General features: G+C 34.8%; 1 protein-coding gene across 1 annotated transcript; it reads left to right on the top strand.

The window, feature by feature from the left end:
* The first annotated feature begins 23525 nt into the window (after positions 1-23525).
* On the top strand, positions 23526-26242 carry LOC145617322 (laccase-17-like). The gene is made up of 6 exons (XM_081672015.1): positions 23526-23639; positions 24028-24179; positions 24291-24535; positions 24814-24942; positions 25046-26014; positions 26112-26242. The coding sequence occupies exons 1-6, from the start codon at positions 23550-23552 to the stop codon at positions 26240-26242; spliced, it is 1716 nt and encodes a 571-aa protein (XP_081528141.1). The 5' UTR covers positions 23526-23549.
* Positions 26243-27403: the final 1161 nt, after the last annotated feature.

Raw genomic sequence — 27403 nt, 5'->3', positions numbered from 1 at the left:
ATAGAGCAGGGTCGGTGGTTTTTAGAGAAGTTGAAGCGTCAGACTCTGTTGCAGAGGGAGGAAGAATGTGGTGAATGACTTGGTATGCTCTGGCATTAACACGAAAAAGTTCAGCCCAAGTACTGTATTGGGAGCTTTTCATCTCCAAGGTGACAGGGATAAGGCTCTTGATTGGAGGGACAGCAAGAGCAGGATGAAAAGTGGGATTTTTGGGAGATTCACCCATGATTGGAAGCAGCTAGAAGACAAGAAGAAGAGTGGCGGCTGAGAGAAGACAAGAAACAGAGAGAATAGAAAACCTAGCCTGATACCATATAGGAAATAATCCCTTGGTCTTCTCATTAGCCTCAAAGAGTATATATACAGAGAATACAAAATGCTAAACTAGGTTTACAATAAATGTCCTAATTATATACATAATATAATAATAATCTATAGGAAATAATCCCTTGGTCTTCTCATTAGCCTCAAAGAGTATATATACAGAGAATACAAAATGCTAAACTAGGTTTACAATAAATGTCCTAATTATATACATAATATAATAATAATCTAATATTTTGATCATCTCTAAAGTCTTCTATTAATTTTGTACCCTTTATTTTGGGTATTTGATGAAACCCTTGTTGGTAATGATTCTCCCTTGAAATTTTTTCACTGATTTTGATGAAAAAACCCTGACAAATCATTTTACTGCACCATGAAATTGTGACGAACAAACGTTTTTGGTTAGAAATCAGGGTTTTGTATGTACAGGTGACAACATTTTGGATTGAAGGTGATGATTTTGGTGAGATGTAAGACTTGTTTAATGGTCCTGAACAATATGAATCTGAAACTCTTACAGCATGTTCACTGTAACAAGTTGCTATGTTTCTCATATTTTTATAATCAATCAAAAACAACCCAGAAAAATTAATCAAAAACCCAGAAAAATTGATCAAAAACCTAGTAAAAAGGTCAAACAAATTTTGGGTTTCGAATGATCTTTTGTGAAATTGAGGAGAGAGAAATTGGAGGATGAAGAAAGAGGAGGAAGAGAATCAGGGTTTTGGGATTGAGTGAGGGCAAAGAAGAGGACAAACAAGGGTTAAGGAATTTTTCAATTGGAGGTTTTGTAATAGGAAGGTTTCATGATTTGGGTTTTATTTTTATATTTATTTTTATTTATTATAATTTTGATTCTTTGATTTCAAATTATGCTAAAAAGGAAGGATATCAATGGAGGAAAATGAAAGGAAAGCAAACCTTGCAGGCTGACCAGCCCACTGCATTAAATAGAATTCACTAATTCAGTTACATCAAGAATTTTTATTTAAAAATAAAAATGATACAAAAAGATGGAGTAAAAAGGGTACATAAAATAAAAAAAACTCTTTCACAATTTCGTTATTAATAGATTCATGTGCTAGCCTGCCTTAACTACTGAAATTAATACATAGTGTTATTCATAAGCTGACATATAGTACAAATGTTTGATTTGAATTGGCAATGTTCTTTTTTAGGTTTTGTAAAGATGGCTTTGGTTTATGTCGTACTCCGTATGTGCTTGTGTTGAGCTTGCGTGCTTTAATTTGGTTAGGTTGGTCCATGACCCAACTGAGTAGCTATGTACAACTTCATAGTTCACATCTATTCTAATGTATAGTGTTAATAAGTTTAATGATAAGAATTTGACAGATAATAGTAGAGATATATACAGATACATAAAATAAATTAATTAGAAGATACTAACGAGACATGAGACATCTTTATATAGACTACTTCGTTCTACATATAAAAGAGCCATAAAGTTAATCCTACTTATTATTTAATCACTTGGTGGCTTGCAAATGTATAAGTTTAATCTACTAGTTCCCCTCAACGAAAAATTCCAATTTTGACTTTTAGAGATCTATATGACTAGTTACAAATTTTATATTATTAAAACTATATAGCAACTACGAAATAGCATATTAAACTTATAGAACGTAGTATTTAAAACTCATCTTCTACAGTAATTGGTGTTTAGATGAATCATCATTGCATCAATGCAAGGTGTGGACATTGCACTTAGATACATGTGTCATTTTCGTAATAAATATACACTTATTTCTTGAATCATTTACTTATTTTCATATGTTTTAAAAAAAAAATTACTTATTTTCATATCTCTCCCAAAGCCCACATATAGTCATTTACACAAAACAAAGGTCAAATAGAAAATACACAATATATTTAAATGTTCGAATTACTTATTTATATAACATTTAACAAATAAAATAGTCATCTAAATTTGAATTTTAACTAAGTAATACTGTAATAAACAAATATGTACACGAAACAAGGAAGGGTAGGATGTTAATCAAGAACTTTAATGAAATAGAGTGCCAAAAAAAAAAAAAAAAAAAAAAGAAGGTTTGACTTGATCAAATAGAAAAAGAGGTAAAGAGCTTAGGAGTTAGGACAATATTATGTCATTTTATTAGTCCAACGTATTATAACTCCATCACTTCCACGTAGCATTGTCAAAACGGTTTGACAGTTCGGTTTCGGTTCGGTTTGAAATCGGTTCGGTATTTAATCGGGTCGGTTTGGAATCGGTTTAATTGTCTCACGGGTCGGTTTTGGTTCGGTTTAAATAGTTATCGGTTCGATTCGATTTCGATTTATTCTTAAGCGGTTTTAATTCGGTTCGGGTTGTAAACAGTCAGGGTAGTAAACGGTTCGGTGCAGACGGGTTGCGGTTTGTTAACGGTGCGGTGTAAACGGTTTTTATCCCGGTTCAAACAGTTTCGGGTTGGAAACGGTTTCGAGTTAGAAACAGTTCGGTTCTTTTTTGGTTCAGTTTATAACTGGTTCGGTTCTTTTTCGATTCAGTTTTTAACTGGTTCGGTTCAGTTTATAACTGGTTCGATTCTTCGATGGTTTAACCACTTTAACGTTCATATCGGTTCCATTTCAAGTTTACTAAATTACGATTCGGGTCGGTTTTCGGTTTCAAAAAATAAATTGTTTATCGAGTTGTTTGGATTCGGGCAGTTAAATGGTTTTGGTTTGAAATTTGATAGTACTTGCTAACCTTTTGCGTTCACAAGTTTTATATAAAGTCGCGAATCATTTCATATTTACTATTTAGGCATCATATTATAAACAAATTCTCATTGATTTTATAAATACATATTATGTTCTGTTTCAAGTTTAGTCATACTGATCTTACTAGTTTATTACGAAGTAGATTATAAGAGTTAGTGTATTAATGTATTATTGTGTTTACAATTAGGTTATTATATGCTTCTTATTTAATCATTTATATACATGACTAGAGGCAGTAGTGTTGCTAATAGTTTGAGGCATGGCCTGAGCCTGCTTGTTTTGCTCTTGTTTGTGAACACTGATTATCCTTAATGAATGATTTGCCTTGCTATTTTAAAAAAAAAAAAAATATTCTAAGATTTCTAATATTTAATCCATTTAATTATATTCCCGTCAAAAAAAAAAAATCCATTTAATTATATAAAAAAGTTTGTAAACGGTTCGATTTAAAAGCGGTTTGGTTCATAAACGGTTTGGTTTACAGACAGTTCGATTTTTAAATGGTTCGGTGCAAACGGGTAGCAGTTTGCTAACGGTTCGGTGTAAGCGGTTTTTTTGCCAGTTTAAACGGTTTCGGGTTGGAATCGGTTTCGGGTTAGATACGGTTCGGTTCTTTTTCGGTTCGGTTTTCTTTCAGTTCGGTTTATATTTGGTTCGGTTTGTTAACGGGTTCGGTTCTTATACGGTTTAACATTATTCGGGTCGATTCGGTTTCGGGTTTACTAAAATACGGTTCGGGTCGGTTTTCGGTTTCAAAAAAATCGGTTTTTAATTGGTTCGGTTCTCATTTGGGTCGGTCGGTTTCGGACAGTTAAACAGTTTCGGTTTGAAATTTGACAGCACTACTTCCACGTATTCAATTAACAGAATTAAATATTTTAACAACTTTTTTTTAAAAAAAAATGAAAAAAAAAGCCAGAAATGTTCAAGACCTAGTCAACACAAACAGTTTTAAGAGGTTTTTTTTTTTTATACGAAAAGTTAGTGATTGGCATGTTTCTAAACTGTTATTAAAAAAAACGATGGGGCTAAGTTATAGCAGCCTTTTGGAGTTGATCACTAAAATAATGATAAAAAAAAAAAAAAAGGAAATTCAAAAATTTAGTGTATAACGGTCTGATAAGAGTGAATAGGTAAGCTGTCAAGTGATGATCAAGAATACATGAAAGTGGAGTTTGGACTCCTTTTACTCATATTCTGCCCTTTCATTCAATGGTAAATTGGTGATTGGGTCATCCGTAAGTTCTAGCCGAGCTGCGACACCTTAAAAGTTTTTTTTTATTTTTTTTTTTTTGACAAGACGAACTATATAAAAAACAAAGAAACTTAAAAAACAACTAAAAGAACCAAAACAAAAATTGACGATGGCGACCCTGAATAGCCAACCAATGAGCTGGAGCTACCCACTGACGAGGAACCTTCCGAAGTTCACAAGCTGAGAATCTAAGAATGATATCTCTAATATCCTAAATCACCTAGAAGCAAGAAATATTCTGACCTCCTCTATCTTGAAAAAAAGTTAATAAAGTCGAGCAGTCTGTGTAGATCAACAAACGCCTGAAACCACGTCGGTCAGCAGCCTTAAGAGCCTAGAGACAAGCCAGTAACTCCGAGTGAAGAGCAGAGGAAGAAAGGAACGCTCTGGAATCAACACCAATCACCATATCCGAACCTAGATCTCGAAAAACCCAACCTGCTCCGCAGAGTTCTCATGAGCATCAAAAGCCCCATCAAAAACCAGACAAATATCAAATGTAGAACCCAAGGGACCTTGAAGACAGGAGGATGAACAAGAAGACCTAGGTCGAGAGCATGAACCAGCACTGGAAGCGAGAATTGAAACTTTAAAATCCTAAACCGTGAGACCCCGAGAAACCCAGTCCTGCATAATGTGAAGAACAAACGCAGGAGAAATCACAGCTTGTCGGAAGATCTTATGATTACGACTTACGAGCTATCCAAATAGCCCATAGAAAGGAAACCAAGCTCGTTAAAATCTCCCAGGACTTGGATTTCCGTAAAGATAACACCTGGTTCACAAACCAATTAATAAAAGGCTGATCGCGACGTACAATAAAAGACTGAATTGTTGGAAATGTAGACTAAAGATTGGAAACAAAAAAGCAGTCACGGAACAAATGGTCAATTGTCTCCTGATTACCAAGACAGAGGACACAAGTTGAGTCCACCGGAATTCCTCGCGCCTGCAGAATCCCATATAGAGGCAAGGCGTTATGAAGGAATTTCCAACAAAAACACTGTAACTTCGGTAAGACAGGCAAATGCCAAAACACCTTCCACCATGAAGAGGGGAAGGAAGACACTCCACTAGAGTGATTAAGGCTGCAAAGCAGCATAGCATAAGCAGACTTGGTAGTAAAATTACCATCCCTTGAGAATTTCTAGTATATAAAATCATCCATCGGCCTACTAGGACATTCCAAAGCCAAAATACGGCTTGTAGCAGAGGAAATAAAGAGTCAATGAACAAGGGTCATATTCCACTCATAAGAACGTGGATTAATGATAGAAGAAACATGAGACGGAAGAGGCATCTCACTATTGTCACGAAAAGAGAGAGGTTCCTCTAAAACCTAAGAGTCCTCAAGTATACGAACCTGAGAACCAGAACCTACTTTCCAAGCCATTCCATTAGACAATACTGACAGCCCTTGCAGTAACCCGCGACAACCCCATGATAAGCCAGGAATCGTTCTAGTCTGAAAAGAACGAAGAGAAGGATACTTTGTTAAAAGAAGCCTGGAAACAAGAAGTTGAGGGTTATGATGAATACGCCAAAATTGTCGAGCCAGAAGAGCAGAATTGAAGGAATCCAAACGACGAATGCCAAGACCTCCCAATCCTTTAGGAAGATGTAGAAGAGTTTTAGATTGTAAAGCTAGCCCACGAGACCGAGAGTCCGACTTCCACCAAAAACGGGCCAACAGATTATCCACCTTAGTATAGATCAAAGAAGGAATCTTAAACATCGAGAGAATATGATTGAATGAGGCAACCAAAACCGAGTTAATAATAACCAACTTCGCAGCAGAGGAAAGGCCCAGGGAGGCAAAACTTGTCAGTCGCTGAACCACCTTATCAATAAGGAAACCAAATCTAAAACTTTACTTCGGCCTAACTCCACTAGCAAACCCAAATATGAACCCAGAGTAGGTTTATATTGAATCTATAAACTTCGAGCAAGGAAATCACGATAGTCTGTCGGAGTGTTGAGGCTGAACTTCATAAAGGATTTCTGAAGGTTAATTACCTGACCAGACAAAGAGCAGAATTCCGAGAACAGAGCCATAAGATTATCACAGGCTTCAAGATTAATCTGCAAGAATAATAAGAAGTCATCGGCGAAGAACAGGTGAGAAATCGTGGGAGCTCCTCGAGAAATGATGATTCCTTTAAAAAGAGAAGCTCGCTCCGCCTTGCAAAGCATAGCGGACATGACCTCCATGCATAGAACAAACAAATAGAAGGATAAACCATCGCCTTGGCAAGGACCACATTGAGGCTGCAAAGCCTTGAGAGGATTACCATTCACCAGAACCTGATAAGAAACCGTGGAGGCACATTGACGAATAATTTTATGGATCCAATAAGGAGAAAAACCATACGCTTGAAGCAATCGAAACAGGAATTCCCAATTGACTCTGTCGTAGGCTTTGTTCATGTCTAATTTAATAGCTGCAAAGAACCTCTTCTTTGCCTTTGTTTTGTTCACATTGAGATAACGATTGTTTCCTAATTCTCGCCGGTGAAATTTATGGTCACGACTGCGGAAGACATCAGGAGCCGGTGGTGGGGACAAACCAAGAAAGGAATCAGCCATAGCATGGTCTTGGATCATGGAACCAGACCGAGTATCGCTAGAAGCAAAAGGAATACCCAACCCGCCACTGTCGTAGTCCGAAGGTCGAGAATCGGCTGAATTCTCCAATGGGTCTTCTTCATCATAAGAGCCAAAATACACTTCCGTGGTCCAATTCGAGCGAATCGGGCGAATTCATCGAAGAGCATTTGAATATAATTTAGTGTCAGTAGGACCATATAGCATACGAACACCGCTTTCGTGGAGCTGACGAAAGCGGGCTTCTAGATGATAATTTATTGATGATTGTTCCGATGCACAAAAATTCCTTCCATGCTTGACAAATCCGCACTTTTTGAAAAATCTAAATGTACCCTCATATTTAAATCGAACCCATGTGATTTGATTATTTATAGTAGGAAAATAACAACCAGGAATCAAGGGCAACGATAAGTCAACTAGAATTTTAACATAAGGGTTTAGAATGGGAAATTGACCATGAGAGTCGTCCACCATAGTTACCTCTCCGACATGGGATAGAATAGTAGAAGCCACCTCCGGAGTAGAGTACCAAACTGGAAGACCTTCCACTTGGACCCACAAATCCACTAGATGCAATTTAAGATTGAGAGGTACTAAGTGGCCTCGAAGCCGTTGAAGCACGAACATACCACCCCAAAAAGTGAACCCAACCCCTAGAGTCGAGCTCTTCAGCATCTTCTTGAGTATCGCAAAAGAAAATATAATCTCGACCATAAGGATAAACTCGGACAGGAGCTCTCAAATGCCAGAATCTCGAAACAAGACGTTGGACCATGACAGGGGTGTAATCATCTCTATTATCCTAACAACAACCTATAACACTACAATTCCAATCTAAGTCCAATTTATCTTCGATAAGGGGAGGAGGAATGAAATCTTCACCTATAATATGTGGATAGACAAAGGTTGTAGGAACAAAACGAGGCATTATAAACAAAGATCGATGAAACCTTGAAAATATTAGCTAAGTTTTAAAAGTAAAGGAGGAACAGTTCGAGAAGTAAGATGTTAGGAAAAGAACAAGGGAAAAAAGAAAAGGAAAGAACTAAGTGTGTGAGGATTTTCTCACTCTAAACTTTCTCTCTCTAGAGAGTTTTTCTCTATTGCCTAAATTTTTTATTGACACCTTAAATGTTGATGTAGTTGATAATTTTCAAATTTTTTTTGTAACACACTAGAGTAGATAATGCACGCAATGCATCCGCTGAGACTAAGTACAATCGGGAAACTCTTTAATTTGTTGGCATCATTAATGAAAAAAAAAATATCTAAATAAATATTTTTTAGGGTTTAAGAGTTTAATAAAAGACAATTAACATTATTGATGACAAATTGGAAATGACGTATTAAAATTGAAATTGTGACAAGTTTTTTTTAATGTTGTATCTTCTTATTATGATTGTGGTTGGCCACACCCACACTCATATAAAATGACTTAACTAAGGGCCTGTTCTGATTTACTAAACTGAACTAATCTGAACTGAACTGAACTGAACTTATTAAAGCTGAACTGAACTGAACTGAACTATTTGACTATTGATTAATGATTTTTAACTATGGATTAATGGTCTTTGATTATTTGTTATTATATATATAAGTGTATATACAAAAATACATATTAAAATATTTATGCACATGTTAACGTTGAGAAAAAAGAAGATTTCTAGCCCACGGAAGACCCTCGTAGCCGTCTCATCAGTGTCTTTCCTCCAGATATTACTCGTCATGTGCATGGTGTTAAGCTGCTTGGTGGTCCTGTTAGTGCAGATTCCTCTTTCTATGGTGAGCTTGTTTCTCAAAGAGTGCCAAAGACTATTGTGCTAATGGATGTTGTTGCTAACCTTGATGAAGCCCAATGTGAGTTGTTACTACTTCGTGCATGTACTAGGATTTCAAAACTCTACTTTGCTATAAACACTTATCCCTCTCGTCTTTTTGAAGCGGCATAAATTTCTTTTGATGTGGCCCTACGGTCTTCTTTAGAGCGCATTATAACTATTTTGGGGCCTGGTTTTGGTGATTGGAAATGGCGTCTTGCCACTTTGCCTTTTGCTTATAAAGCCCTTGGTGTTTATTCAGCGGGTGATGATTGGCACTATGCTTTCCTTGCGCCGCGTTTGAAGTCTACTGGTCTTCAGACTACGCTTCTTCGCGATTCTGGTATTGTTGGTCCGGGACCGGCCTTCGATGATGCCCTTAGTCTTTTTAATGGGACTGTGGAGACTGACCTTTTGCGTAACTCTAGTGAGATCGCTGCCCCGCGCCTTTTCACGAGACTTTTTTGAATCCGGGATACGAACTAAGATATCTCGTCCCAAGCTCATGAAGGAATTGGCAAATTTATATTTCGCGAAAATTACTGCTTCTGCAACATCCACTTTCTCCTTATCTCCGCGTCAGGTTGCCTAATGGAAATCCCAGCAGGGGGATCACACTTTTACCTGGTTGCGAGCGGTCCCAATATCGGGGGTTTGGGTAAGACTATGAATGGTAAGGCTTACCGTTCTATTCTTTGCTACCTTTTGTGTTGTTTCAATGAATACTACAAGAAGGGGAGGTTGAATTGTAGTATGAGAGTTTAGCCAAACTTTTTGCGGAATTAAAACTAAGTAAGCTAAAGGAACAAAAGTGCACGAGAGATTTTTACGTGGAAAAATCCTTGGCCCTAATCAAGGAGAAAAACCACAACCACTTGGGATTTTAGGAAAAGAATCTTCACTAGAATAGGGCAGTAAATCCTATTACAAACTAAAGACTCTTACTTCAAGTTCCTCAACGAACTTGAAGCCTCGAGGAACAAGTCACCCAACTTGTTACTCCTTCTCTTCTCTTTCTCTCTTCTCACTTCTCTATGCTCTTTATATTCTCTTTCTCTTCTGTTTCTCACAATACAGAAGTTCACTCAAACTTCCCCATTCCCCAAATTACAACTCAAAAGAAAGAAATACAAACTCTAGTATAAGAACATTAAGAACACTCTAATTGACTTATGTGGAATTGGACTCTTAACTCAATTGAAAGCTTAAAACTTATGTGAGCAAGGGTGAGTTTTTCCAACAGAAATTATGAACTATTTATGGAGCAATTAACGCCTTGGAAAAACTTCTTTGTGCAGCAAATCCATTACGCCACTACTCATACCCACTAAGAAGATCATGTCCCTTAAATTAAGGAACCATGAACTCCTCACTGTGCAAAACCACGACTTGAAGAAGAACATGGGGAGTAGGCCACAAGTTTTAGAAAACGTGGAGATTTTATTTTCAGAAGAGATTTTGTAAAATCAGAAATAAAAATAAAATCTTCTTTTTGTTCAAAAAGATAATCGTTAGAGAATAACCACTTTCCTAAAAATTAGCTAGCACAATATTATCTTCTTAGACCAATTCCACACAGTAATTTCGAATGAACTAAATATCTTATACTTACATATATCCTAAAATATAAAAATATATTTCGTCTTCATGTTTCTCCGATGAAGCTTCTACTCCGAGGCTTCTGTTCCTTGGAAGGAAGTTCTCTTCTCTGGTGATGCTTCTTCTCTGAAGCTTCTATTCCCTGAGGGAACCTTCTCTTCTCAAGTCTTCATTTATGAAGCGCCAGTTCCTGTGAGGGAACTCTTCTTTTTGGATAGCTTTGTTTCTGGCCTTCCTGTTCCTCATGGTATCTTTGCTCGACACTTAATTCTCCTAGTCTTTGCACTGATCACACACTTAAACAATCAAGCCTTTATTAGTAGGTAAGTAAGTGAGGTTGTGTCAACATTTTGGGTATTCCATTGTTCTCCGTTTTGGCTCCGTGTTCTGCTTGCTCAAGAGTTTTCGATGGGGATTTTTTTGGGGATCATGTTGTGTCATGTGCTGGGATGGTGGGTATTAAACATCGACATAATGTTGTTCGCGATAACCTTGTTCATATTTGTTTCCGGTCCGGGATTTTTGCTCGAGAAGAAGTTTACGTTGGGTTGACTAGAGGAAATGATGGGGCTTTTTGACCAGCAGATGCGTTGCTTTATTCCTGGGACAGAGGCCTTGATGTATGTGTTGACTTGATGGGATCTTCTCCTTTGACACTATCAGGGTTGTTTAAATTCGTTAATGGTTGTGTTGTGTCGGTTGCGGCTCAGTGGAAGCGGGACAAGTATGGAACGCGTTGTAGGACTATTGGCTATGGGTTTCTTCCTTTCTCCTTTTCTTTATTAGGGGAATTAGAAAGGGATGTTGTTGCGTGGCTAAAAAGGGTTCAGGTGTTCGCTAGGACTCAGGATATTGATGCTCGTGCAGCTGCTCACATCTTCACTAGGATCGGATTCGCTATAACTAGAGGGGAGGGGGCCTTGATTGTATCTCGGCTTCCCACTAATTTCTTGTAAATTGATTGACTTTGTAGGTTTTTGTTAATAACAATAATAATATTATTATTGTGGCTGTCTAATAAAGTGTTACGAGTATTTTAATTTAAGTGTTTATGTGCTTAGATTTAATGAAATATAATCCTTATACATTGTTAAATTATAATGAAATAATGGATGTAAAAGTAGACTATAGGTCAAAATGAGAAGAACAAAATAACAGCTAAGTGTTATGACCTTATAAAAAATTTATCTATATGCATATTATTCTGAGCTAGATGACCTGAAAGGGAAATTCTCAATGGTACTCACCAGTTTTTTTATTTTTCTCAGTGGTAAACACTAAAATATAAAATTATCTTTGGTAATCCATAATTTGTAAAACTAATTCAGTGGTAACATTAGTTAAGTATTTTACAGAAATTTTAATCATGGTTAATGTTTTAAAAGAGAGGAAAAAAGGAAATGTCTAAAATACCCTAATTTTAAAAAAAAAACCCACCCACTTCTTCCCCTCTCCCTTAACCAGCCGCCTACCCACGACTCCGGCACCGGCACCGGCACCGGTGCCGACCCCAATCCCACCAGTCCTCTCTATCTTTTGCGGCGCCCACCACCAGCATCATCGTCATTACCATCTTCATCATTTTCGCCACTAAAGAACACCCACCATCATCATATTTGCCGTTAAAACTTAAAAGAACACCCGGCTACCATCGTCATCATCATTTTCACCATTAACAGCCCTAGGTTTCGAGGAAGATCCGGTTCAACGATGATGGCAGAAATCGATGTTGGATCGTTGGAGAGCGTGGTTTTGAAGCGGATTTGCTTCTGGATGTTCGTCGGAGATCGACCATTGTTGGTTGGGGATGGTTGGGGTTTTTCGAGGGTTGGGGTAGCGCCCTAAGGGTTTAAAGTTTCGTGGGGGTAAGCCGGTAAGGAGGGGGGCTGGTGGTTCATACGGCATCGGCGCCGGCACTGGAGGGTTTGGGCACGGCCAGCGCCGAGGGATCGCTGGGCGTGGGTGGTGGCCGGGAAAAAGTGGTTAATTGATTTTTTTTTATTTTTTTTAAAAATAATTTAATTGTTAAAAAAATAAAGAAAAATTTGATTTTTCAAGGATATATTAGTCATTTTGCCTTTAATTAACTATAGTTAGGCTTTTGCTTGTAGATTAATCTCATTAATGTCACCACTAAATTAATAAGACAAATAGATGATTACCATAGATAATTTGATTTTTTGATGTTTACCATTGAGAAAAGTAAAAAACTGTTGAGTACCATTGAGAATTTCCCAAAAAGAAATGTGTAAATGGATAGGTGATAAGTCGTATTTTGCAAGTTTTTATTTAGGTAGTTTTTGAGTCTAGATTAGTTCTTCATAGCTTATTTTGGCTTGATTTGGTTTGGTTGTGATCATATGATACTTTTAAGGGTAGATTCGTTGTTTTTCATGTATTTCAGGATTTAATGAAGCTATTTGAAGGTTTTACGAAGTTGCGGATTGTGATCATAGCTTGCAATTCACTTTGAAGGCCAATGTTTAATGTTGAATTGAAAAGAAGCCAAATCCCAGCCAGACATTCCCATGTCACAATGGGCATGGGCATGTCAATGTGTTTTGAAGAGGCAGGAAGTTAGATTTGATGTTTTACAAGAGGCATGCATGCCCATGTGGAATTGAGGCATGCCCATGCCTCGTCGAGTGGAGTTGGCCCAGCATGCCAAGGTGGGACACGCCCGTGTCTCTATCAGTGCTATTACTACTATGATTGACATTCCAGCGAGACACGCCCATGTCAGAATTTGACATGCCCAGGTCTTGCTGGGAATTGAAGAACAAATTATTTTGACTTTAGGCACGGGCATATCCTGTGTGACACGCCCATGCCTGGACGAATTTGGTCGGTTTAATCCGGTTTCTTTCCTTATTCTATACTATCTTTTAACCTTATTATACTCTTTAGCATTATAATTTTGTAATCAATCATCTTAGAACCCTAGTTTTCTCTCTAGACTTTATTTTCATTGTAATTTAAGGTTATGCATTTAAGATTCTTCATTTATCTTTCATAATTTAAGATTTGGTATTTTCTTATCTTCTTTAATTCCTTTTATTATTAATTATGTTTTCTTTAATTCTTGTTATTGCTTTAATTAATATGTGTGAGTAGTTTCCTTATTCCAAGATCTAGCGGAATCCGAATATGATTAATGCATGATTTAATTCTTTAAATTCTCTAATGATAATTGCAATTGATATGCTTAATTGATTGTGCTCATGCCAATACTAGATTAGGGATAATTAGTATTATTATTAACCATTGTTTTAATCGCAACGGGAGTTGGGTTTTGACGGGTTTGAATAAATCAATTAAGGGTTTGAAGTTCATCACGAGAGTAGTTGAATGGATGATTAGGAAGTTAGAGTAATGTGCTCAAAGTCTTTAATTAATATGATTCCACGGAAGTAGGCTTGATTGTGATTAGGGAAGCCATTGATAAATCGGGAAAGATTATTGGTACTATGTAAGGATTACTTTTCCTCATTAACCTATTGAATTATATGTTAGGAGTAGAATGACTATTGCATTAATTGTATTTGTGGTGATGCTTGATCTTGGATGTTTTTAGCATTTGATTTGTCATATTACTTTGAATCTTTAAGCTCTGTGTTTGACAACATAGATATTCACATTTACTTTTTCTATAATTTAAATGATATATTTTGTTTTTAGGCTCCAATACATTTATTTCAATAACATTTTTTTTTCTAGCTCAATATATATAAATTCTAATAGAATATCCATTGTTATTAGGAACTTAGAATTATAAAAAAGATCTCACTTATAAATCAAGAAGAAGAAAGAAAATATAATATTGATGTTTATTTAAATAATAGTACATTGTACAATATAGATCACACATATGCAAATGTTAGAAAAACAAGCTAGATTAAACTTGCTCCTTTATTTTTTAATTCGTTTCAACAAAAAGAGGAAATACATCACTCAATTCCAATTAATTCTTTGATTTGCAAACATTATTACTTTTAAAATTGAAATGCATGGAAATAATTTTAATGTGAATATACATAATGTTCACTAGAATGTGCCTAATCTTCATTTGATCATATCATTAATTGTATGCATCTCCTTCATACTTTTCTTAAATTGTCCTCATCAAAATAGAGTGTGAAAAAATTATGAGATGACTAAACAAGTCCACATACAAGCATTTTGTTGTCTTAGCATCTATCTAGCTATACTATACTATAAGACAAGCAATCAAATCAATATGAGGATGACAAAACTCTCTTATTCATTCGCTTGTCTTATGTATAGAATAAATCTCTATATGTATATTATTTACCAATTTAAATGTAATGATTCTTGTTAATTTTATCCAAGATCTTTATATAAGATCTTCATAATTTTCTATTAAGTATTGAAGTTATTGTTAACAAAAATATATACTACCATACTATACCTACGACTATAGTAAATCTTACATATTAATTTTTACAGTATAATTGTACTCTGATACCACAAATAACTCATAATTTCTTTTCAATAATCACTCCATTAGTAATTTACAAATGGCATCAAGTCAAAGTATAAATAGTTTGCATAAATAGAATAAAGTGACATAAGAAAACTAAATATTCCATATATTCGAAGCCTAATATTGCTATTTTGCTAAAAATTGAGCGAATCACTTGTAGAATAATTTAGTTTAAGACTAATTGCTAACATAACTAATAAATAATTTGGAACCAGGCCAACATATGCAATCAAAATGTATCTTACTTCTTTTAACCTAAGTTCTGTTTTCAAAAACTAAATTATCCTACAAGTGATTCGCTTAATTTTTAGCAAAATAGCAATATTAGGCTTTGAATATATGGAATATTTGTTTCAAAAAAAAAAAGTTTTGTTTTCAAATATATATATAAAAAAAAGAAAGAACCCCAAGTTCTACTCAATAAATACACTATTCTTACACACTCTTTCTTATTTTATTTATATACCTTTTTATACACTCACACACCAATTAACATCGAATCTACACTATATGAGTTGAACTTCTGGGAACAGATGGAGTATATATTATATTTATCATTAAAGTATTATTTCCTCTATTTTAAAACTTTTTTCTATTTTTGTTGTAGCCTTTATTTCAATGCAGAACTGTAACCTTAATATTGTTAGTTGTGTTCCCTACCTTTTAAAAAGTTTGAGTGAACTCTTATGAATAGTGTTCGGACAATTATACCTTCTAAAATGTTTATTTACTTATTTGCCCTCATTAATGTTAATTGCCTATACTTTTAAACTCTTAAAAAACCATGTGCTTATATACATTTATACCCCTAAAAATATTTGTTTATATAATTTTTCTCATTCATCCTTCCAACCACTAAAGTTATGGTATAAGGCTAAATTGAAAAAAACTTTTCGGACATGACTAACTATGACGCGTGCATTGTGCACGTTGAGTATAAATTAAAAATATAAAGAGTTCGTATTTAGAAACTATACTATGCCATTGCTATTTAAATATTAATTAATTAAGTCAAGTGAGTTTTTTTTAAAAAATTGAAATATTTAACACGGGTTATGAATAAGTTTATGCGTATTTCATTGGAACGGAAAATTTAAAATAACTTGCATTTTGAAATTTATATGCGAGCTTAATTAGAAGTTAAAGAATAAGGTAATATTTTTTAATGAGTAGGGTGGTGGTGGCCTAATGGAGGTGGTTGTCAAGTTTTGATTATTGAAAAGTATAGCAAATATTCTAAAATGAATGAATTATTTTTATGCATCGAAAATGATTAAAAAGTTCATTTACCTCAATTTACAATATTCATGTCATGAAATATATTATTATTATACAATTAATTTAGTCATATGAAAGAGGAAAATTTGCAGAAGAGATATCTCATATTCATCCTATCTAAACGGGACGAATAAAAAAAATTAGATGGGTGACGGAGAAATATATATAGGAGTAAAATGTACTCCATACTATGTTACTCTACAAACTTTTACTGAAAATTTCACCATACACCCGGGTGCACCATGGGGTGTACCCTTGAGCATGGTACTCCCGGTCATTACAAAGGTTATTAGAAAAAGGCGGAAAGAACATTGCATACAAATTAAAGTACATGAGCAAAAAAAAAAAAACAAAAAAAAAAAAAAAAAAAAAAAAACGGTTCCCTTCTTGATTTAAGGGATTGATTTGTTATTTATATTCCTTTATTCCTGAAATTGATTTATTATTTACATTTTATATATTAATAAAATACTTTCAGTGAATAGAATTTCATTTTTTTTTGTTAAGAGAGAGAAATAGAATTTATATAGAGATTAAATTTTGAATTTCAAAGTGATTCAATGTTATAATAGAGTCGGTTTTATCTTTCCAATATAATCTCTTGATGTACTAATTGATTAATTAGTTGGTTAGAAAAAGCATATTTTTTAAAAAAAAAAAAAATTTCCCTGTTTCGTGCTATTTTTTGAGGTTGAAGATGATGTTCACCGTATTATGATAAATGTTCTTTTTATCATTTCTTGGATACATATTCTTTTTTTTTTTTAATTATTATTGGAATGGATTATGTTCTTTAAATCTGATCAATATGTTCTTTGTATATGAACTATATGTTCTTTGCATTTTAAAGAGTGTATTTTAATAATGTAGATTAAAAATGTTCTTTGCTAGGTTTCAATAATACAAATCATGTTCTTTTAACTTAGATAATATGTTCTTCTATATTAATATGCATTTTCTTTGAACCTTATATAATTTTGGGTATAATGTTTTTTTTTTAATCATTGTGCTCTCTTGTTTTATTCCTTATGTTGTTTTGGTAATGGTGAAAAAATTTGATTAATTTTTGTACATATTTACAAAAAAATTAAAATAAAGTATATTGAAAATGAAATTCTAAGTTTTGAATTTTTGAAATTTGAAAATGAAATCTTGAATTATTTTTGGTAGAAAATAATCAAAGATAGAAAAATTCTAAAAACTCAATATTATTGAAATAATATTATTTGACATTAAATGTGTGGTAATCAATTAGTAACTATCTATTACCTTTTTTTTAAAAAAATTGTTTTTTCAAAACTTACTATGTTTTATACATTTCAATGATGTGTTCTTTTATAATTTAATGATGTTCTTTACATTTATAAGATATGTTCTTTCCACTTTAATCTGAGTGTACCATGCGCATGGTACACCCGGGTGTACAAACCAATCATGGACTTTTACTCGTATTGATAAGGCAATGCCATAACTATTAAGAAATTAAATTTGAGAAAAACTAATATTTTGACTTATAAGGGCCTGTTCATATTTACTGAACTGAGCTGAACTGAACTGATTGGAGCTGAACTGAACTGAACTGAACTGATTGGAGCTGAACTGAACTGAACTGAACTGAGCTGAAATGAATATTTTATGAGAGAGGGAAATTAAGAGCTGAACTGAACTGAACTGAATTGATTGGAGCTGAACTGAACTGAAATTAAGTAAATATGAACATGCCCTAAGTTGTCCATCGCATATGTGGCATGCATACTAGTAAACTTGAAGGTTTAATGTTAATTTTATACATGTAAATTTCACAACAATCTGTAACAACAAACTTAATCTCATTTCTTGTTTTTTTTACTCATACATAAAACCTATTGTTATTTTAAATATACTTTTTTAAGCTAATGTTAAGGACTTCATAATTCTTTCAAAAAAAAACGTGTTACATCATTATTGAGAAAGGTCAACTAATGTAAGTTTTGATTTTAGTCATTTAAACATATTATAAAAGCTCATCATTTTCAATTTTCATAGAATGACCTGGAGCATCGTCCGAGCTAAAAACTAGTTTGAAACTAAAAGTTAAATTTTAAATTGCTTCGAACCTAAACAATAAAATAAAAATTGGGATGCACATTTTCGCAACAAAAAAGTCAGGAAAGGTAGTTTTGTGCTTTAATTTTTAATTTTTAATTTTTAATTTTTTTTGTAAAAAAGGATGCTGTATCACCAAAGTGTATTTTAAAGGTAACTAGGTTAGTTGTTGTGCCACGATCCATAATTTTCAATAACCATTATTAAACTACCACTATAATCAGTTTTTATAAACAAAATAAAATAAAAAAAATATAGTTGACAAATTTTGGTCAAAACAAAATATTACGAAAGATATATTATATATGTAATGATGTAGAAAATTATCAAGAATGCTTTTTTAAAGCTACATAAATATTTGTTTTAAATATATGTCAAATCTTTTTTTTTTCTTTTCTTTTAAGTAACTAAACAAGTGTAAGATTAATTAATTATTTTTGTATAAGATGACACGCGTCATTCTTGGTGTGTATTTTAGTATATATACTAGTTTTTGGCCCCATGCAATGCACGGATATATAATAATAGTCAATTAAAATAGAGTTAATTGTACTTAAATGACTTATGTAATAAATTTTTTTTAAAATTTGAATTTATTACCGTCTATCTTTTAAATTCTTATGTGTAGCATACTCCGTATTATATAGTATAAAAACAAAATTTATTAAAAGAATTTTAATTTTGTAATAGAATTTTTGTAAGAAAATAAATAAATAGCATTTTGGAGGGAAAAATTTTCACAAAATTATGCCAAGTGTCCCTTTGGTGATTACTTTAGTATATACTTCCTCCGTTTCTTTTTACTTGCAACACAGCCTTGTGGCACGTGTTTTAAGGTCGGGTTTATGTAATGTAAACGGATAAATTATTCATTATAATTTTTACAAATGATACTTAACCATATTCTAATCTTCGTGTAAAAATTATATTGATAAAATCGCTCGTCTACCCTCACTAATCATCTCCTAAAACCGCGTGCCTAAAAGGTGTGTTGCAAGTAAAAGAAAACAGAGAAAGTAGTATACATTGATGATTTCTTCAAGTTTGTAAAATTACAAAAAAGAAAGAAGATTTTAGCCAAAAATCAAACTTGTAAAAGTACAAAAAGAAAGAAGATTTTAGCCCAAATGCGAGGCAACCACTCTGAAGTAAGAGGAAAGATCCTCCCCTTAAGACCTAGTCATAGGCTTGGTCAAACCGAGCAAGGAATGACAAAGTATTGGTCTATTTAGAGTCAAATCTTCTTGCCGGCCCAAGTGAGGGCCAAAAATGTGTTCCCAAAGCCGCTTTTTATTTTTATTATTTTTTTTTAGACCGGCCAATTTATAACTAAAAAGTTAAGCTTAGGTTGTCTAGACACCAAAATACTTAAAATACTAGGTTTAGCCACTATGAACCTGCAATTCAGGCCCAAAAAATAGCCAAAATCCAGGCAAATTTCAAGTTAGGCTAGCGGACCGTGGTGCTCCTAATCATTTTTGACTCTAATTATTTTCACTCGACAAATTCAAGCCCTAAACTTTTACTACCTCCGTTTCAAGTTAGTTGCAACTAAAGGTGGGCACGGGCCGTGCCGGCACGCGGGCGGCACGGGCCCGACACGACTCCGGCACGGCCACGGGTGGCGGCACGGCAGCCCACCTGTGGGCCGTGGGCCGTGCCGTGAACAAAAATCCGGATTCCGGCACGGGCACGGCACGTGGCACGGCGGGTGGCACGGTGGCCGGCACGTGGGCCGGCACGCTGGCACGACCCGCCGGCACGGCACGTGGCACGGCCAGGCACGGCCCGGCACGAAGCCAGGCACGGCCCGGCACGGCCCGTGCCTTACCGTTGGAAAACTAGCCGTTTATGGCCGATCACAACATGTGTTATCGTGGATATCTTCCATCCATGGAGGATAAATGGCGTAAATATTACACCGATATTCCTATGATTTATAATTTTGCTTCTATTTTAGATCCTAGACAAAAATATGATGGCACCTTTTTATTAATTGATATTTATTATAGTAACATGAATTTTGAAGATGATGTTGAAACTTTTAAGAATAAGGTGACGGATGAGTTTTTTAATTTATATAGAGTTTATGAAAGTAAATATGGAACCGTGTCTCGATTTGCCCCTTCTCAAACATCCAAAAATGTAAGTAAACGGGCCAAAGGTTTATTTGCACAAGCTGCTAACTTGATGTCTAAGTATTCAGGTACATAATCATCATCATCTAGGAGAACACAAAGCGATGTTTCAGAGTTGCAAATGTACTTAAGTTACGACTTCATGAAAGGCATGGACGATGAAGAGAAGTTTGGCCTCGACATCCTCGATTGGTGGAAATCACAAGCCGTGAAACATCCAATTTTGTCGGCAATGGCTCGTGATATTTTTGCTATCCAAGTCTCCTCCGTTGCTTCCGAAAGAGCTTTTAGTGCGTCGGGAAGAGTTCTAGACGATAGAAGAACAAGACTAAAACCCGAAACACTTGAAATGTGTGTTTGCTTCAAGGATTGGTTGGATGCCGAAACTCGTTCTCAAGATCGTACTTATGCACAAAACGACGACGATGAAGGAACGTCGACTTCTTTTTGTTCTCATACTTCTCAATCCACTCAATTGGCGGATGAACTTGAACCTCTAGGAGACGAAGACGAAGATGAAGACGAAGGCGAAGACGAAGACGACCAATAATAATTAATGATTACATATTTACATTATACACTATTGTATTCTTTTTGTATTATCGAACTTCGTATTCCGTATAATAAATGAAGTTATTCAATATTCATACACTATTGTACGATTTTTAATTATCATCACTTATTTTGTAATTTTGTATTATTGAATTATCGTACATTCGTACCGGCTACCGTCATATAATAAAATAAGTTATTCTTCAATTTTTTGTGTTTTCGGATTATCGCACTCGTATTTTTTTTTATTATATGCATTGTTGTTTTTAATTCGTTTTTTTTTTTATCATTTATTTTTTTTAAAAAAAAAAAAAAAAAAAAGAGTGGCACGGTTTGGCCCGCGGCCCGGCCCGGCACGGCCCGCTAGGCACGTGGGCCGTGCCGTGCCGTGGGCTGGGGTGTGCCAATTTCAGGCACGGCACGCCGCGGAGCCGGCACGGCACGGCACGGCACCGCACGGCCACCACCCCGGCACGGCCAGGCACGGCCCGCGGCGGCACGGGCACGACCCGTGCCCATGTTTAGTTGCAACTTTGAGCTTGACACGGATTCTAAGACAAAAAATCATAATGGTTGATTAATGAATTAAAGTATAGTAAATTAAGGGTAGGAGAGAGAAAGTGGAGGTAATTAAATAAATGACCACCAACAACAACAGCAGCCATACCACAACCAACGTTCAACAGCAGCCACCTTTAGACCACCTATTTCACAGCCTGAAACCACCTGCTCTCATGCCGAACCACCCAGAAACCACCCACACGCATCCCGAACAACGCTAAGCCCACCACCTATTACCCCGAGCAACCCCAAAATCATCACCTCTCAGCCCGAAACCACCCATTTCAGGCCGACCACCCATCTCACAACCTTAAAACCATTCCCGCAGCGCGAACAACCCCAAAATTACCCCCTTTGAACTCTAACCACACCGACACCAACTCCTCACAGCCAAACCTCCCTAAAGCCACCAACACTCGCCATAAATCACCCCAAAACCACCACCCTCAATCAGCCCCAAGATCACCCACACTCACCCTAAACCAACCCAAAACTACCCTTCCTCACCTTGAATCACACTAAACCATCCATAAACAACCCCAAACTAGCCTAATTACTCCTCAAACCATCAGATCTACACTATTTAAAAAAAAAAAAGAGAGAGAAGAAGTGAGAAAGGAACACTGGAGTAGGCGGCGACTTTGAAAATGGTGACGAGCAGTGACGGCGTTGACGGTAGTGGTGGATGCAGCAGCGACGGTGACAATGGTGGTTAGATGCGGCAGCGACGAGGTTGAGAAGGTCGTGTTCAGGGAGTTGATTGAGTGGAATGATTTTTGGAATTGAATTGTTTTGTTAATTTATGTGTTAGATGAGTTAAATTAGGTGAAAATATTATGTTAATAAGTTAGATTAGGAATTTAATGAAATCTGATTTAGATAGTTAATTGTGTGTATAAGTTCTTTAGTAAGGGTATTTTTGTATTTTCATTTAAAAAAACTTACTAAAATAGGAAAAAATGGAAAGTTGCAACTAATGTGTAGCACCCCTTTTTGGCAAAAGTTGCAACTAATATGTAACGGAGGTAGTAGAAAACTTAGTATTATTTGTACTTTCACCTAACAATTGATCAATCTAATACCTTGTACGAATCGGTATATTTCTTTTTGTTATTAATACCTTGTATATTGCTTGTTAGTGAGGGAAAATTGTAGTGTAGTAAGACATTGTTTTATTACAACACTTAAATTACTTACGTGTTATCAATTGTTATTCAATGTTGAACTTATATAACTCCTTTACCCCATAAATGTAGTTATAAACTTATTCTAAATATACTAAATGAACGTAAAATACTATTCAATACAATAATTTTACCGAACAAATTCATCAAATAATTATTACGGAATATAACTTGTTCATCAAATAATGTGACGTGACAAATATACTTGCTTATTCTATAATTTACATAACCAATTGTGAGACACGTTGAAATGCAAATTAAATGATGAGTTAGAAGATTTTAATTAATGAAATAAACAAACATATATTCGGGTTTTGTAGAATATAGCCGTCATATATATAGTTAATCACAAACTACTACTTATAATTATAAAGTTAGATAACTGGTCACTTTATAGTCGACTCCAACTATTTCAAAAGTTTCATTCCTTCATTGTGCAAAAAGTGAAAAGCAATTAGTAAAATTTTTAATTAATAAAATATTTCTTTCAAAATTAGGAGATTAAGATCAAAATCAAAAGACAGTATGACTTAGACATCCTACTAAACTAAAAACTCAACAATAATCTGGTGATTTTAATGGCTTATTTGGTCGAAAGTTTCAATCTATACAGTTTATATAACTTGCATATGTTTTCATGTAATCACCTAATTTAATTAATAAAGTCTACTTAATCTTTCTCCTAAAGTAACCAACTTAATGGTTCATGCTACTTAGTTATATCATTATATAAAGCACTTCATTTTCTCTCATTTTCATCACTCATTCAATACAAAAACCTCTTACAAAACAAAGTTAATTGACTGCCTAGCTAGGCAACCTTTTTAGCAAATAAATAAAAGAAACAAAATGGGGTTCAATGGCTCTTTTCAGTCATCAGCTTGTTTATACTCTATGATCTTCCTATTAGTTTGTGTTTCGTGGCTTGGCCCTCAACTCGCTCTTGCTAAGCATCGAGGCATAACTAGACGTTACAAGTTTGAGGTACGTACCTAGATTTCTTCGTCTTTTTTTCTTTTCTCTTAGGGTTATTGTATAAGGTACACGTCCTTTAATTTTAAATATTTATATTGATTACATTGAATAAAAGTCAAGATGAGACATTTTATGTGTAATCTTTTTAAAAATGATGATAAATTTCCATCTCTTCAACCTTCCAACATCCCAAACATCTATTTCGTGACAGTCTGGCCTTATAAATTTCTATTCGACTAAAGATTGAGGTTATCTATATATATAGTGTTAAAAATGTTTAAACCAACCTTAGTGAATAAATAGAATTTTTTCAAGGGCCCCATGAAGATTAAAAGATTTTCTCTATAGTTTTGCTTGAATTTTTATATTGATGCATTTTTTTTTTTTTCTTATATAGGTAAAGATGCAAAATGTGACAAGGCTATGCCAATCAAAGAGCATAGTAACAATAAATGGACAATTCCCTGGGCCTAGAATCATTGCAAGGGAAGGTGACAGCCTTGAAATTAAGGTTGTTAATCATGTCAAATACAACGTTACTATTCACTGGTAAGTAGTTAAACGAAACATAAGCTCAAAACTTATACTAATCTCATAATATAGAAATTTTAACACAAGATTGGATGAATAATGAATATAATTAAAAATTTGTGAAAATAGGCATGGAATTCGACAACTAAGGAGCGGATGGGCTGATGGGCCAGCATACGTCACACAATGCCCAATTCAACCTGGACAAAGCTATGTTTACAAGTACACAATCAAAGGACAAAGAGGAACCTTATTTTGGCATGCTCACATTTCATGGCTTAGGGCTACCCTTTATGGTCCTCTTGTCATTTTACCAAAACGTCGCGTTCCGTATCCATTTCCTCACCCCTTTAAGGAAGTTCCCATCGTTTTCGGTAAGTATCCTTATACTACAAAGAAAATTAACAAAAATGAATTGTTAAATCCAAATTTCTTGAGAGTCCATCAAACAGTAAGACCATAATTTTAGAAATTCCATAATATGGTTCTTTTTATTAATTTTTACACTAAAGTTTTGATTATTATTATTTTTTTAATAAAAATTGATTTTTACTAATCAAACCTTAATTATTTGATTAAATTATTATTTTATTTTTATTTTTTTTTATTTTTTTTTTGGGTGTAAAACTAATGTTTTTAAAATCATAAACAGGGGAATGGTGGAAAGCAGATACAGAGGCAGTGATTAACCAAGCAATGAAAACAGGATCAGCCCCTAATCTTTCGGACGCGTTCACCATCAATGGTCTTCCTGGACCCTTATACAATTGCTCAGCTAAAGGTAACACATAATCTAACCTATACATACAACTAATTGCTATGACTTTCTAGGCTTCTAGTAGTCCCTCATACCTAATCAATCGCGCTACTAAGCACTGCTGTAGATACATTCAAGCTCAAGGTGAAGCCAGGCAAGACCTACCTTCTCCGCCTTGTCAATGCTGCACTCAACAACGAACTCTTCTTTAGCATCGCCAACCATACACTTACAGTCGTCGAAGCAGATGCCATCTACACCAAGCCCTTTAAAGCCAGCACCATCCTAATCACCCCTGGACAAACCACGAATGTATTACTTAGAGCGAAAAATCATCATCCTAATGCCTCGTTCCTTATGGCAGCCCGGCCTTATGCCACTGGACCAGCAACCTTTGACAATACAACAACCGTGGCTATCCTTGAGTATGCTCCTCATCATGATCCTTCTCAAAAGCCTAAAACCGCTAAACTTCCTCTAATCAAACCTAAGCTTCCATTCTTCAATGACACATCATTTGCAGCGAAATTTACAAACAAATTGAGAAGTCTTGCAAACTCTAGATTCCCAGCAAATGTTCCGAAAAAAATTGACAGACATTTTTTCTTCACAGTTGGCCTTGGATTACTCCCCTGCTCTAAGACCCAAAACTGCTCAGGGCCTAACAACACCATGGTAGGCGCGGCAATAAATAACATCTCTTTTGTACAACCTACGACTGCTTTACTTCAAGCTCATTTCTTAAGAAAATCAAATGGGGTGTATTCCTCTAATTTCCCAACAAAACCACCCACTCGATTTAACTACACTGGTACTCCTCCAACCAACATTATGCTAAGCAAAGGGACTAAATTGATGTCCTTACCATACGATACAAACGTCGAGCTAGTGCTGCAGGATACTAGCATTATTGGGGCTGAGAGTCACCCTCTTCACCTACATGGGTTCAACTTCTTCGTCGTTGGTCAAGGGTTTGGAAACTTTGACTCCAAGAAAGACCCTGCAAAGTTTAATCTCGTCGATCCTATGGAGAGAAATACAGTTGGTGTACCTTCTGGTGGTTGGGTTGCTATCAGATTTCGGGCAGACAATCCAGGTAAATAAAATAACTACTTGAAAAATGTCCTATTAACTTATAGTAGCACGACTTTTATGTATTCTTACAAAATGTACTAACTTATGGTTGCGAATAGGGGTTTGGTTTATGCATTGTCACTTGGAAGTACACACGAGTTGGGGATTGAAAATGGCTTGGATCGTACAAGACGGAAAGAAGAAGAACCAGAAATTACCACCTCCACCAGCTGATCTTCCAAAATGTTGAACATTATTAATGGTCTAGTTCTTTTGAAGTTAATGTAGGCCAAAAAAAGAGAGAAAAAAAAAAAAAAAAAAAAAAAAAAAAAAAAAAAAAAAAAAAAGAAAAGAAAAAAAAACTACGTAGTAGTTTTAGTTACATTTCATTATTTTCTCGTTTGATTGCATTCTTTAATGCCTAAAGGCATCACAATTATTATGAATTTACAATACACGTAAAGATCATTGTAAAGTTCATGTATTTTTGTCAAACATAAATTTGATTAGGCTTTTCAGCGTGATATGACACAATTTGCCAATTGGTGTATACTTTATTACTCCTATTAGCATGTATACTAGATCGTCAAGAAAACTTCATTGTTTATTAGTGTGAAATCTCAAAAGGTAATTGTTGAAGCTTATTCATATAAATCAATCTATACTAATATATTAAAAGGCGTTTATAAGAACGTTCACGTGTCACGTAGGCTCCCCTCATTATGCCACGTCACCAACTAATCATTACGCCATGTCATGGGCAAGGTGTTCCTAAGTGTCACGTAAACTAATCATTACGCCATGTCATGCACTTATAATAAAAAAAATGCTCTCCAAAAGATTTGAACACGCAGCCTCTAAATCTAAATTAAGTGTTTTACCACCAAACTAAGTTATTTTTTATGTATTCTTTTGAATACAAAATATTATTATGTAACAAATGACAATTCAATATGAACAATAAATTTAATTACAAACAACTTGAGTTATAAATTACAATATATATTAATGATCAACCCTATGTAATAACCCGGGGCATCGTCCGGGCTCAAAACTAGTTTATAAATTAAATCACTTCATAAATAAAGTAATGAGTTATTCTTTTTATTGCCCTATGGCATTAAGGTCAAACCTTATTCAGTTTTATGTAAAAATCTCTCTCAACAAGTTAATCTATTAAAAAAACGAGGGAAGTATATATTTATAGAAATAAGTGGACCTAGCATGATTATGTCCGTAATGTTTCGAGGGTCATCCCATGCGTGCATCCGTGCTAAGGCCGGTTGCTCAAGTCAGCTTCAAATCAAATACTATAAACTATAAAGTGGCATAATTTAATTGGTATGCACCTCAAAAAAAATATTTTTCATTTTAACAAATCGGTATACGCCAATGGTATACTCCGATCACA

Source organism: Chenopodium album, chromosome 26 (genome assembly GCF_948465745.1).
Source record: "Chenopodium album chromosome 26, dcCheAlbu1.1, whole genome shotgun sequence".
NCBI lineage: Eukaryota > Viridiplantae > Streptophyta > Magnoliopsida > Caryophyllales > Amaranthaceae > Chenopodium > Chenopodium album.
This window is presented reverse-complemented; position numbering and strand designations above follow the sequence as displayed.

Excerpts from the sequence above, each read along its gene's own strand:
- LOC145617322 (XM_081672015.1), top strand. The coding sequence starts at position 23,550 with ATGATCTTCCTATTAGTTTGTGTTTCGTGGCTTGGCCCTCAACTCGCT. Across the intron at positions 24,180-24,290 it reads TACAACGTTACTATTCACTG|GCATGGAATTCGACAACTAA; the intron begins GTAAGTAGTTAA and ends TTGTGAAAATAG. Across the intron at positions 26,015-26,111 it reads ATTTCGGGCAGACAATCCAG|GGGTTTGGTTTATGCATTGT; the intron begins GTAAATAAAATA and ends GGTTGCGAATAG.